Below are 13,505 nucleotides of genomic sequence, written 5' to 3'. Positions count from 1 at the left end.
TTGCATTATGCCTCGGCCGTTTTACCGGCCGTTCGGGAAATCTCCCGACGGCAATTCCGACCCTCTTGAAGTGTATCCGATTATTGTGACTGTCAACCTTGGTTTTTTCTATGACAGTTTTCTATGCTTGTGTTCTCAGGAACCTGCTTTGACTTAGTAAAATGAGGCCTAAATGTCCCTAACCCAGCTAAATGTCCTCATCCCAGTCCATCTTAATGTTCCAACTGAAATGTGCCCACATCTTCTAAATATCCTCACTCCAGCTAAAGGCTCAGTTAAATGTCCAAACTCAAGCTAAAAGTCATCATCCCATTTAAATGTCCCTGACTTGAGAAAGGGATACTCCAGTTGTTGCAGGGAGGCTGTGTGTGGTGGGGCACGTGTGTGTATTTGTGTGTGAAGGAATCAGGGGCATCCTCCTAACACAGCCTTGCCTCTAAGTGAGGCTCATGGGGAGCAATTAGACATCTCCCTCAGACAGAAGAGCTAATGAGCTGGCCGGTCTTAATGAGATCTGCTCCATGGCAGCCAAAGCAAGCAAATGGGGAAAAATATATGAATTCCATCAGCAGAAAACAGACCGGCCTATGTTCTCTAATGAAGAAAAGCTCCAAGAAGACATGTCCATTCAGCTTTGCGCTGCTCTTTGGTGGTGCACATGGAGGTTTGAGGGGCTGAGTTGCTACCAGCTTTGATCTCCGGTGATGTGAATGTTCTAGAACATGCGTAGGGTGCCAGGATTTCACAGTGCTTGAGTGCCTCTGTGATTTAAGTAGTCTCATGCTGATGCGTGCTGATGTTCTTAGATATAAAGTGCACACAGCATATCACCCTCAGCACTAAACTGGATGTTGTCAGTTTAGCCCAGCATCCGTCTGGTGTCGGGTGTCCCTCCCTTAGTCATCCCCTCCTCTTCTCTCTCCTCTCTCCTTCCTCTTCTCACCTCTCCACTCTCTGCTGAGAGGAATAACAATTAGGCTGCATGTAGGTCAGTGTCACTGAGAAACATGCATCTCTTTCAGTCTCCCTCCCTCCGCTCTGTACATCTCTTGTGCCCTTTGTACTTCTTTGTCAGTCATTGGAGTCGCCAACCATATAAGTGTAAATGCAAGGTTTCATTTGAATAAACTGTCTCAAGATTCAGCTGTGACAAGCTGGTTTACTTTGGCATGATGTACTGGTTATAGTTTGGCACAAACACAAGCAAAAATGCAGTAGATGTGGGATTTAAAATAGCTAAATAAAACTTTAATAAGTCTAGTTGCAAATGTACATAAATTGCACAGCCACATAATTTTCATTGTCAACACAAAACAAATTCCTCTGTACTGTACATTATTGTTTTTGTCACTGTCGTCCAGCAAATACTTTACTTTCAACATACCTACAAAAAGTATTTTCTACAAGATATTAGAAAACATACAACATCTCTTACTTTATTTATAGATTTATATTTTTTTCATTATAGATCTAATTATTTCTTAGAACTGTCTGCTCTGTATGGGTATGTTAGTGATTGTATAACCTCTGTACAGTATGGGCATGGTAGTGGGTGTATAATCTCTGTACAGTATGTCCATCCCTACCATCTCTGGTTCTCTCATTTTCTCATCAATCGCGTGAGGAGAAGTGGAGGATGAGTAGACCTAATGCAAAGGAGTGAACTATGACGTTTCTAATGGACCGGCATGCACAGGGTGAGATTGGTATGGGTGGCATGTACTGATAATGGTGGAAGATCGTTTGACGGATCCTTCATGTTTGGCATCTCCCTGGCATTGATGAGCCTGGTGAAGTGGGCATTCTTGGGGCACTGTGTGTGTTGGCTGACTTCAGGCCAGGCCCAGTGGGGGACTATGTATTCCCATCTTATCATTAAACAACACAACTCTTCACTCATAAATGATTGCCTAAACGGGCCTGGATGGCACTTCCCTGCGTTGTCGCTATGTGCCTCTCACAGATCAGCTGTATTTAATGGACCGGACACTGCAGTGTACTGACAGGCAGTGAGGTTGTGCTTGAGTATCGATTGATTTAATTGGTGTATGTACGGACGTACAGACCCAGCTGCCCACGGTCTGACCAAGATGGAGATGTCCGACAGGCGTGCAGCACTCAGTAAAGCACTCTGTAAAGGTGACTTCTGATATCATGAAAATGGTGTCCTTTGCTCCAAAAACAACAATGTGACAGTGAATGTGAGGTGAAGCAGGGGAAACAGAGAGCAGATGACAGGAGGGTGAGACTATTTACAATATCCATGAAGCTACAAGGATACAGGAGAGTTTGAACACAACAAGTTACATTTACAACAAAAAAAGTTCTCTTTGTGATAACATTAGGTAAAAATATCATGAACATTTTATTTACACATTCAATCTCAATCTGACTGCCCCATCGATACAACGCAGTGTTATAATATAGCCACTGTCTTTACTGTATGCCCAAGCCAATCAAACAACAGAAGAAAAAAAAAAAAAAGAATTTTCCTATATTGGAAACTTAAACAAAATGGTGTTTCTGGCACTGCGATTGGCTTTATGGCGCCAGGATGAAGCATGCAGATTCTCACTCGTATTCAGTCTGTAAAGGTAAGAAAAGGGAGTACAAAAATATACAAAATATAGATGCTGAAATGCCATGGCAAGCCTTAGGGAGCTAGGATCATTCAGAGGGACTGAACCCACTTTAAGACCAACTGAAGTAGAGTAGCCTCTACACATTCAGAATAAAGAGAGAGAGAGAAAGACAGAGTATGGAAGAGAAAGAGAGAGACAAGAGAGACATGGAGTAAAGCTACATGGAGTCACAGTCTGATGCAGCATGCTGTCTAACAGGAGAGTTGTGGAGCGTGATCATAACATGGGAGGCCTCGTTATCAGACAACCCATGCCAGTCCAGTGTATGTGTGTGTCTCTCTTCTCCCTTTTGTGCTACAGGGCTTCACAGACGAAAAGTGACCGGTCCCAACCCCTGAAGGGACACACAAACATCAGACATCACATTAACGTAGCAGGTTTTCAAAACCTCTTTATGAACCGGAGAGGTTTTTATTGACCTCTCAGGGCCAGAGCAGTGACTAGCACCACCATCATGACCTGCAGACCAGCCCTGCCTCACAGTAAAACATGCCCCAAACACTGCCTCATCTAGGGCTGCTAGGTCTGACAACAAACCATCTCCACCTCTGATGATGTCCGTGTTTCACAAAGTGCAAGCCACACTGTTAGGAGAGATCTTTGCAGTCACCTGCATAGCAATTTGTGGACCCAAACACACAGTGTCTCTACAGTACACTAATAATGAAGAGTATTAGAAAGCAGACGGATTTTCCTGGCTGGTTCCTAACTTGTTTTTGACTGGTGCTACTCACTTTTCCCTCAAGGCCCACTAAATAGACTGACAGGGTCATACTCTCATATGGGATGAATATACAACTCCGACTCCTCTGAATAGTGTTCATAACCAAGAATATCAAATATAGTTACGTCATGTATGAGACAAAAAGAAATAAATTCATCCATCTATATCAAATGTAATTAATATAGTCTACCATTGTTTCATTTACTTTAGAGTTAATCCTTATACATTATTGGATGTATTTATATAATATCTTTTTTCCTTTATAAATCCACAGTATAAGTTGTGCCTTTTTTGCAGGGGACGTTGGGGAGATTGAGGGACAGTCGGGGTGCGTTCTTTACTTAAGGCGTTTCCTGTACCAAGAACTTTCACAAAGTGCAGCACACAGGGAACAAGGGGGATGGGGCCAGCGAGGGCACTTTGGAACACACCCAAAGACGTTGAGGAGAAAAAGTTGATTGTTCAGGACTAAAAACCTCTTCGAAGCTCCCATTTGGTTTTTAAAAAGAACATAACATCTAAATGAAACTTTAAAAAAAATAGCTATTTTTTCTTTCAGGCTTTCTATCATATTGTTTTGTTGATGCAGTTTTTTTTATTTTACACTGCCCGCATAACCTGGAGTTTATAAAAAAGGAAGAGAGGAAGAGAGAAGGGTTTTCAGGGTGAGAAACTTTGACATTCACAGACATTGTGTGATTATATAGTGGTTTGTCCCAAACATGGGCCAATGTCTGAAATTGTCCCGGCAACTGCACACATCCAATGGAAACATCCACATCGGTTGATTGACGGAGTTCAATATCTACATGCTTTTCCTGTCTCCTCAGACCATCGTCCACTCACTGAACGTTAGTCAGCAAAGTCCCTTTGCTGTCCTTGTCTTTTTTTCTGTTTGACAACTGAAGTCCCGCCTCCTCTCCTCTGGCCCTCACAGGGATTTCCAAACACAACTGTGATACGTCCTTAAATGGAAGTGTCCTCAACAAGCACCTCATTCCCAATGACACACACATGCAAACATACACGCATATACGCAAACACACACAGTCTCTCGGTTCTATCTGTCTAGCAGTTGCTACTGTTCCGGAACTCTCCGTTCTCAGTGATCTGCAGCTTGCTGGGGTTGGTGGGAGAGATGCCGTTCCTCTGGTTTTGCATGCTGTAACGTTCCTTTAGCTGGGTCAAGGCGCTCATCAGGCGAGCATTGGCTGCATCTAGAGATGCTATGCGCTTCTCCTGTTCACACACACACACACACACACACACACACACACACACACACACACACACACACACACACACACACACACACACACACACACACACACACACACACACACACACACACAAAACACAAAAGGAAAGAGGGGGGAAAACACAGAAACAGTTGAGACATCAAAGAATTGGCCAGAGCATGCCATGCATACAAACAGACTCCAATTGGCCACATTTATCCAGCCAAGCTTTACTCTAATATACTACTCTTTATCTTTCTCTCAGCTTTTCTATTTCCCTCTATGTTTACTCCTCTAGAAGCCACACTGCAAAGCACTGCTTGTTTGTTGAATGCAAAATCTAATTACTGCGGTGTGAGGATACGATGGGCTGCGTGTGTTGTGTGTTAGAAAAACTTTTGTTACTAAGGCTTGAAAGTGTATCGATGTGTGTTCTGATGTGTGTGTGTGACCTCTGAGCTGTGTCACAAGTGAGAGCTCACTGCTAACAATTTTCCTGAGTGACATACTCGTCCTGAGTTAAATTGAGCATTTTGTAACGCTCCATCTACCTCACAACTCTGTCTGAATCTCAATTTGACAGCTAACTAGCTAGCAGATAGCTAGTTAACCGGCTAGCACATAGCTAGTTAGCCAGTACATAATGTGCTAGCTACAGTATCTCATCACATCTACACAATGTGTCTAGTTATTAAGCAAGGACATTACTAGTTAGCAACTAACACATAGCTAGTCAGCTAGCTACCGTGACACTACTGCAGCCACTGCCACTCTGCAGATTGCTGTCTGGGAAGGACAGGTGATGTAAACAGAAGGTGTGAGCTGGCTGGTAGACAGGCAGGATGAAGAATGAGGTTGTCAATATACAGTAAGTTGACATGCAGTTGAGGTGAGAGAGATCAACAGAGCCCCGCACACACAAACACACACAGGGCCGTCGCGTCAGGGCAATGGTGGATATGAATAACGGGGCCAATGGCTTGGAGGTGGCCCATTACTGTGTCTATAGCAATGACTGGGCCCGGGCATATATTTTATCATGGGGCCCGGGATTCCCAGCAACGGCCCTGCACACAACACACACACACACACACGCTCTGATGTTTATGAATTAAACATCTGCATGCATTTCCATGTTCTGTCACTTCCTGTCCTTCAATCACATGCACACACGCATGTGTGCACGCAAGGATATATCACAGTCTGTTGGACAGACTGAACACACCCCTGCTTGGGCCAGCACAATGCTGTGTGCTTTTGTAGCCTGACCGGAAATGTACTCTAAGAGACGGCTTCTCCTACACACATCCATATTCAGAACCGTGCTGGAGCACTGTCTGCTGACACAGTACAACTAAAGCCTCTACCCAGGTCAGTTCTGGTCAAGTTCTGGTAGTCACGGCGACCCCAACAAAACCAGTGATAAGTGTGTTCTGCTGTTCTGATTTACCTGGGCATCAATGATCTTTTGCTTGGAGTCCACTACTGCTTGCATGTCCGAGTGGTCCTTCTTCAGTTCCTCCTCAACAGACATCAACCTCCACAAACACACATGCACAGAAATGTTAGAAGAGAAAATGGTTTGTTTGATAATAGAAGTGTGTGTCAGTGTGTGGTGCGCTAATTCACCTGAGAGTGAAACAATACAGCCTAAACGTTGAGTTTGTGAGGTGTGTTTGGATATGTGTGTGTATTTCTGGCTCTTTAGCTCTAATTGAGTTTGCAAAGTGCAGACTGATAGAGATCTGAAGGGAACAGGGAAGTGGCATGTCTTCTGCAGTCAAAGCTAAGGAGATAACATCAGGGACACACACGTGCGCACAAACACACACACAGCCCAGATAACGTCTTAACTTTCACTCTTTCTGTCTTCCTCCTTCTTTCTCTCTCGCTCTTTCTCCGATTTTTCAGGTATTCTTTAGGTCAGCACACATACACAAGTATGTATTGCTATTCTTGTGGGCACTCACTATTCAATCCTGTTTTCCTTAAACCTATCCCTAACTCCTAATCCAAACCTTTGATGGAATTTTAACCCTAACACAGAGTTTAAACCTCTACCTACACCCACTAGAAATAGCACTTGTGAGGATAAAGAAATGTTCCTTGTTTTACTATTCTTGAGGGGGCTTCTGGTTCCCTTAAGATTATTTTAACACCCCCCTCCCCCCACACACACAGACACACACACCTGCTGATGATGCCCTTCATCTGCAGGTCCTTGTCATCCTGCTGCCTACGCAGGCGTTCCTCTGACTCCTCCAGACGGGCCTGGTACTCCATCAGAACCTTCTGGGCCTGCTCGTCCTGCCCCTTCAGACAGGCCTCGTACTCCTCCAGCTTCTGGACCGACGCACGCAGCTTCTCCTGTAGAACCGCGATCTCCTGCTGGTACTGATCAGAGGGGTTGGGGCCTTGAGCATCATGATCAACATCATCATCTTTTTTTCTGTCCTTTCGATAAGTGTCATCATCATTCATGACTGTCATTCTCATCTTCATCATCATCATCATCATCCTTAGCACATATTCTCAACCATTGGCATCATAAGCAACACCAATATCAATGAACAAAGCCTCGTCATCATCGTCATCCTCCTTTCCAACAACAGCAAAACATCTCGAAAGAGAAGAACTTTCCCACCAGCAAAAAAACGTGGGGAAAAGTGTCCGGTTTCCGAAACAATAACAGTCATCTCAATCACCGTCTCCACCATCCACATCATCGTTCTCCTCATAATCATCACAATCATCATTACACCCTCATTATCTTCATCTCCTCCTGGCCACGCTGATTGCACGATCATCTTCCCTTGCTCCTTCCTTAGTGACATTGTTATCAGTCTACCCATCAAGTGGACCAGACGCCGACATTTCTGGGCGGCTCAAACTCTGGGGGTCTGGAGGTAGGACCGGTCCTAGAAACACAACTGTGGAGTCAGGTGGCTGAGCGGTGAGGGAATCGGGCTAGTAATCAGAAGGTTGCCAGTTCGATTCCCGGCTGTTCCAAATGACATTGTGTCCTTGGGCAAGGTACTTCACCCTACTTGCCTCGGGGGTAATGTCCCTGTACTTACTGTGAGTCGCTCTGGATAAGAGCGTCTGCTAAATGACTAAATGTAAATGTAAACACTGTTGTTTCACTATTCCCAGCCTAGGAATGACTTAGTGTTCTTCTGAGACTGAGGAGAGAGTGTGCTGCTCGACCGTGTCCTAGTTCTCAGCAGCGTGCAGACTTTTAGACCCTCCCCCTCACCACCGCCGCCGCACCAACCTCGGAAGAGATATGGCTTACACTGGGCACTGATCCAGGGAGACAGAAAGAGAGGGGCGAAGGGAGGGAGGGCGAATGTGAGGGGGGAGAGGGATTTGACCTCCGCAGCTCCAGCTGGTGTGTGTAGTGCGTGTGAGTCTGTGTGTGGTGTGTGTATAATCCAGTTAAAGCTCTCCTTGACCAGTGTGTGGATTTCAAAGGGAATCCGTTCTGGCTCTGGGTATGTATAAGGCCCATTGAACACCTTGCAGTAAACTGGCCAAAACTATGGCCAAACCCATATGATCTACAGACTTGTAACATGCTAACTGACAGGGTCTAATTAAGCAATAAGCCCCAAGAGGCCGTGGTTTACGCTGATTTTAGAACAGGTAAGGGGAGTTGTTAGGCACAACGCCTAAAATCAGCGTAAACCACGGACTCGCGGGGCTTATTGCTTTTCTAAAACTGTTACTACAAATATTTGATATGGTCTCATCAATAAAAACATTTAGAAAAACAAAACAGTTTAATAATAAACCGTCATTCTTCCGCTACTACAAAGTATAGTTCCTACATAAATCGTTGCCACGCAACAGCCAGATGGACATCTTTGCCGTCTTTTTCAATTTGAAATATTCGATGCCCAGTAATATGGAATGTTAAAGAATGTTATGAGGACAACCTGTGAGGTTATGCTGGATTTTACAACGGCATGGAATGCGATATATCCAATCACAATCAAGGATGGGAACAACCAGTTTTAGAACATACACTTTCCAACATGGTGTAACGAACACTAATATGGCCTAACATAGACTAACATACTTATTGTCTCACATAATAACTAAAGGGTCTAATACACTAACTAGTATGGTCTCACACAGTAACTGCTACCTTTCGGAAAACTATGTCACTACTAGGAAAAAGTATACTGTATGTTCAGTTTCTTTATGTGCTGTATATATTCACTGGCAGTTCCTCTGATGATGCAATGCAGACAACCTAGACAGACATAACCCTGTGATGTGGCAGGTTTATTCAATGAGGAGAGAGGTGTAGGACACAACCTGTCTGGAGACTCTGAATGATCAGCTTCCATTATTCTACATGAAGACCATCTATCTTCTGCTGTCACCTTGTACTGCTCTCTCTCTCTCTCTCTCTCTCTCTCTCTCTCCTCTCTCTCTCTCTCTCTCTCTCTCTCTCTCTCTCTCTCTCTCTCTCTCTCTCTCTCTCTCTCTCTCTCTCTCTCTCTCTCTCTCTCTCTCTCTCTCTCTCTCTCTCTCTCTCTCTCTCTCTCTCTCTCTCTCTCTCTCTCCCTCCCTCCCTCCCTCCCTCCCTCCCTCCCTCCCTCCCCTCCCTCCCCCACTACTGGAACGTTATTTTATTACCCAACCCCTTGAGGAAGAACAGTGACCTCAACCAGTCATTTTCTCTGTTCCTCATATTCTCTCCATTCTGTCATACTCCCCCCCCCAGAGACAAGGTGACATCCCATGCATCTCTATCTCGCTCCCCCTTTCTTTTTCTTGGCTCACCATGTCCTCTCTTCACTCTCCCTTCCTCTCTTTGAAAAATGGTGTTTAACGTGTCTCCTTCTTCTACTTGGCTACCCTTCTCTTGTCTCCACATTGCCTCCACTCTCCCCATCTCCCCCTTCCTTCCCTCCTCTTGGAGGAGTTTAATACATTGCTACCTGCCAGATGAAACGGAGGAGCAGTAATAAGAAGTTGTCAAATCCTCCCTATCTCATCTCTCATTCATAAAGGCTTTTCAACTCCTGTTCCATCTCCTCTGCTTTTCTCTCTCTCTAGCTCTCTCGGTGTCTCCATCATTCGCTGTCTCTCTCTGTCAGGGCTATAATTTCTATTCACCCCCTGAATACACCATTGAGCACACATCACAATGTCTTCAAAGCAGAGTAAGTGTGTGAAAAGCACCGGGGGTTTGAATGCATTACCTCAGACCTTGTGCTGACCTGCAGTACACACAGTTCCAGTCTTGTATCCACCTCTCTCCTCTCTTATCCTCTCCTGTTTTATTTTCTCCTCTCCTCTGCTGTCCTTGATTAGCTCTGCACTTCTCTCTCAGTCTCAGATAATCCTTGGCATTGCTGCCATGTTTGGTGGCCAACAGTCTGAATCACACACTGCGCTCTGCAGAATCGTTATTGGCCACATGCACATGTTCAGCCCTCTACAGGCCTTGTGTGATTGGCAGTAGTCAAAACTATTGACGTGAGATTGGTCAGTAGCCAAAAAAATCACAGGAGCCGAGAGCCTATGGCAGAAAGCGCTGGTGGGATGAGAAGCAAGTGATTGAGCAGTAGCAGCGAGTTTAGCGAGCATCCACACACACGAAAACATACATGTGCAGGCCAACACGCACATATCCTTTTGGATTGGGCTGAAATCCCTAAAACCATTCATAGTGGTGTTAGACTTACTGGTCTGCGATGCAGGGTTACTGTGAGTGGGGGTGCAGGTTGAGGGAGGTTTGGGTACAGGGAGGGGGTAGGCTGTAGGGTGTTGGGGAGGGGTGGTGTTAGAGGTCCGAAAGGGGTGAAGGGGTGAGGTACTGCGGCAATAAGAAAGTGAGTTAAAGAGGTATTGGGGTAGGTTTGTCAAGGTGGGAAAGGAGGTCATATTAAGGTAGGGCTGTTCAAGGCAAGGTCAATTTGGGTCAGACTGAGGGGGGAGGGGGTGGGGGTGGGGAGGGTGGTATCAGGGGTGTGGGTCGAGGATTTTACCTTTTCGGCCTGAGTGAGCTGGTCTCTGTGTCTGGACTCTGGGTGCATCCCCTCCTGGTCTAAATACTGCACATTCATATTCAGTAGCCAGGCGGCAGTGCGGTCCAACGCACTGGGCTGCACTGGGGAGGGGGCCTAGTGAAACCAACACAACACACACACATGAGCCGGGCCCGGGCCGAGTGCCGCACACACGCATATGTACACACGCACACACAGATACACACGCATACACGCAACACGGGAAAAGCTTGAAATGCACATGGAACTATGAAACCATGAAAGGGGAAAGCAAGTGAAAGCAACAAATCACATTATCATGTGTGTTTCTGCACACACACACACACACGCCCACACACACAGCAGCGATGCAGCAGCTAGGAGTGTGATGAGATTAAAGATGGGTAGGCTGGGGGGGTGGATTCAAAGGCTTCCTCTGATTGGCTGACTATTTTTGTGTTAGCACTCTGCTCAGGTGTGGCAATATACCCCAATTAGTCTCAATCAGATGGCACTTAGCCGTCAACCAAACTGAGAGTTGATCTGTGTGTATGAGAGAGAAACAAAGATAGAGAGAGAAAGACAGAGAGACAAAATATGGAGAGAGAGGCAGGGAGAGGCAGGAGATTCACTTCATTCATCTGTAGTAAAAATGTAATCTTGATTAGTGAGCACAACCGTTTGGAGTGAATTAACTTATAAACGAGAGAGAGAGAGAGAGAGAGAGAGAGAGAGAGAGAGACAGACAGACAAAGAGCTATGTGTATGTATAGTAAGTATGTGTCTGTGTGTGCACGTGTGTCTGTGTGCATCATTAGAGGTGTGAGTGACAGGAGGATGAGCCTGTGGACTGTGACGACAGAGAGAATGGGGCCTGAACTTTTAAGCTCCTCTTCGAAGCCGAAACCTTTGAACACACTGCATATCTGAATCTCAAACACTCAACACTGAATTCATTTGAATCTATATAAGATCTCTCATTGGCCTGTTAGTTAAATGTGTTGCCAGGCAACATTTTAACTTGTGCTAGACCACAGCTGTATTCAATGGTACATTGTTATTTGATAAGCAATGTAGTTAACCGCTAGTTAGTGAGTGAGTTGGTCAGTTACGGTGACAGGAAAAAAGAACATTGAGTCAGCATGGTCTCATCTTCCCAACATTCCATAATTGCAACCACATAAACCTCTAAGTAACACCAAATCAATAAATTAGGCAATCATCAATGAGCCAACAAATCAATGAGTCCCTAGGGAAAGAGCAAGGGATTCTGGGAATGCAGATGTCCTCTCTGTCTCCTCCAGGCCAGAGATCCCCAGGGGCAACAGGAGATTGCCGGGGGCAACCATCAAAGGGAGTCTTTAATGACAGGACATAATCGTCTGAAGGACTTAACCACATAATGCATACCCAATTACACCCTTCGCAATAAAAAAGGTAGATGTGTGTATTACGTGTATTACTGTGTGTCTGCAGCGTGCGTGTGTGTGTGTTTATGTTAAAGTGTGTCTGCACATGACCAGGCATGTTTGTCTGAGTATGAGTGTGTGTGTGTGTGTGTGAGAGAGAGTGGATGGCTACATGGGAACATTGTTGAGACAGTTCCAGATCACAAGATTACTGTTATTAGTGACAAAATGACAATTAGTCATAAGGCAACACACACACACACACACTGTCTATGAATAATGGGATTAATTAATTATTCTCCGTAATTTTCTCTGTGTATTGGATACAAAAGTGGTTGCTATGCAATCACTATAACAACAACTGTGCAAGTCTAGACAGCAGTCCCACAGCTACTGAACACACTGTTTAGGCTTCAACAATCAGTGTGTGTGTGTGACCGCCACCCTACCTGTTTGTGTTGGGCCCTCTGCTTGGCCTCGGGACTGTCCCCTTTTGATGACGACGACTGTTGCCTTAGCCTCGCCCCAGCGCCCGGCCAGTCGGGCGATGACGACATCATGCTGCCGCTGGAGGGGCGGGGGTAGGGCCCGCTGTTGAGCAGGGTGGGGGGGGTGCGTCCCCTCAGGACGTTCTGTGGGGGCGGGGGCTGGTCTATTCGGCGCTGGGGGCCGGCACTGTTCTGGCGCGGAACGCCGGGCTGGTGCTGGGTCTCGGTCAGGGACAGCTGCCGGCGGGTGAACTCCCCAGAGCGCCGCGCGTACTCGTCCCCGCTGCTTCCCCCCCCTCCCCCTCCGCCCCCCCTCCTCCTCCTCCGTGGTTCACAAAAGAGTGCTTCCCCCCACCACCGGGCCCGTCCTCGTTGTTGCTATGGGAACTGACCGAGCTGTGGCACTCAGAGCCAGAGTCTGGGAGGGCACGCGGCGACACGGGAAGGCCAGCCGCCATCTGGTAGACGGGATTTTGGAACGACAGCGGGGCAAGCAGCTGGGCTGGCCGACCAGGGCCCGGAGCGTTCTCCGACCCGGGCGTGGTCGGGGTCTGGCCCGGCCTCCGCAGGGTGGGACCTCCAGGGATGTTCCCCTGGGGGGTCCTGGCTGACCAGACTACCCCAGAAGCACAGCTCTCGGTCAGGCCTTCAGACGCCCCGGAGCCCCCCTCCAAGCTACGTGGGTCCTGGAGGTCCACCATGGAGAGGCTTTTGCTGCCATTGGCCATGCCCAGGTCGGGCTCGTTGGACTCAGAGTAGCTGGAGCTGCGTGCCGGGGAGGGCTGGATCCCTGAACCACGGGTCACAAAGAACAGGTCCTTGTTCTCTGGTGTAGGAGATGGCAACCTGGTAAAGTCAACTAACCTGGAGAGAAAGGGGAAGAAAGAAAGACAAGATCAAAGGAGGTATGACAGAAAGATGGAGAGAAAGAGAGATGGGGGAAAGAGGGACAAAGGATAAGAAATAGAAATAGAGTAATGTTTGTGTGTGTGTGCGAGA

The 13,505-nt window shown here is 46.6% G+C and overlaps 1 protein-coding gene across 1 annotated transcript in view; it reads right to left on the bottom strand.

Annotated features, from left to right (window-relative positions):
* Positions 1-1,221: 1,221 nt before the first annotated feature.
* The window catches only part of dab2ipb (DAB2 interacting protein b), a 133,390-nt gene continuing 121,106 nt past the window's right edge, over positions 1,222-13,505 (bottom strand). The window contains 6 exon segments of the mRNA XM_047045260.1: positions 1,222-4,605; positions 6,055-6,142; positions 6,796-6,998; positions 10,610-10,744; positions 12,468-12,821; positions 12,824-13,370. Coding sequence (XP_046901216.1) covers positions 4,435-4,605; positions 6,055-6,142; positions 6,796-6,998; positions 10,610-10,744; positions 12,468-12,821; positions 12,824-13,370 — 1,498 coding nt within the window. The 3' untranslated portion in view covers positions 1,222-4,434.

This window comes from Hypomesus transpacificus, chromosome 22 (genome assembly GCF_021917145.1).
Source record: "Hypomesus transpacificus isolate Combined female chromosome 22, fHypTra1, whole genome shotgun sequence".
NCBI lineage: Eukaryota > Metazoa > Chordata > Actinopteri > Osmeriformes > Osmeridae > Hypomesus > Hypomesus transpacificus.
This window is presented reverse-complemented; position numbering and strand designations above follow the sequence as displayed.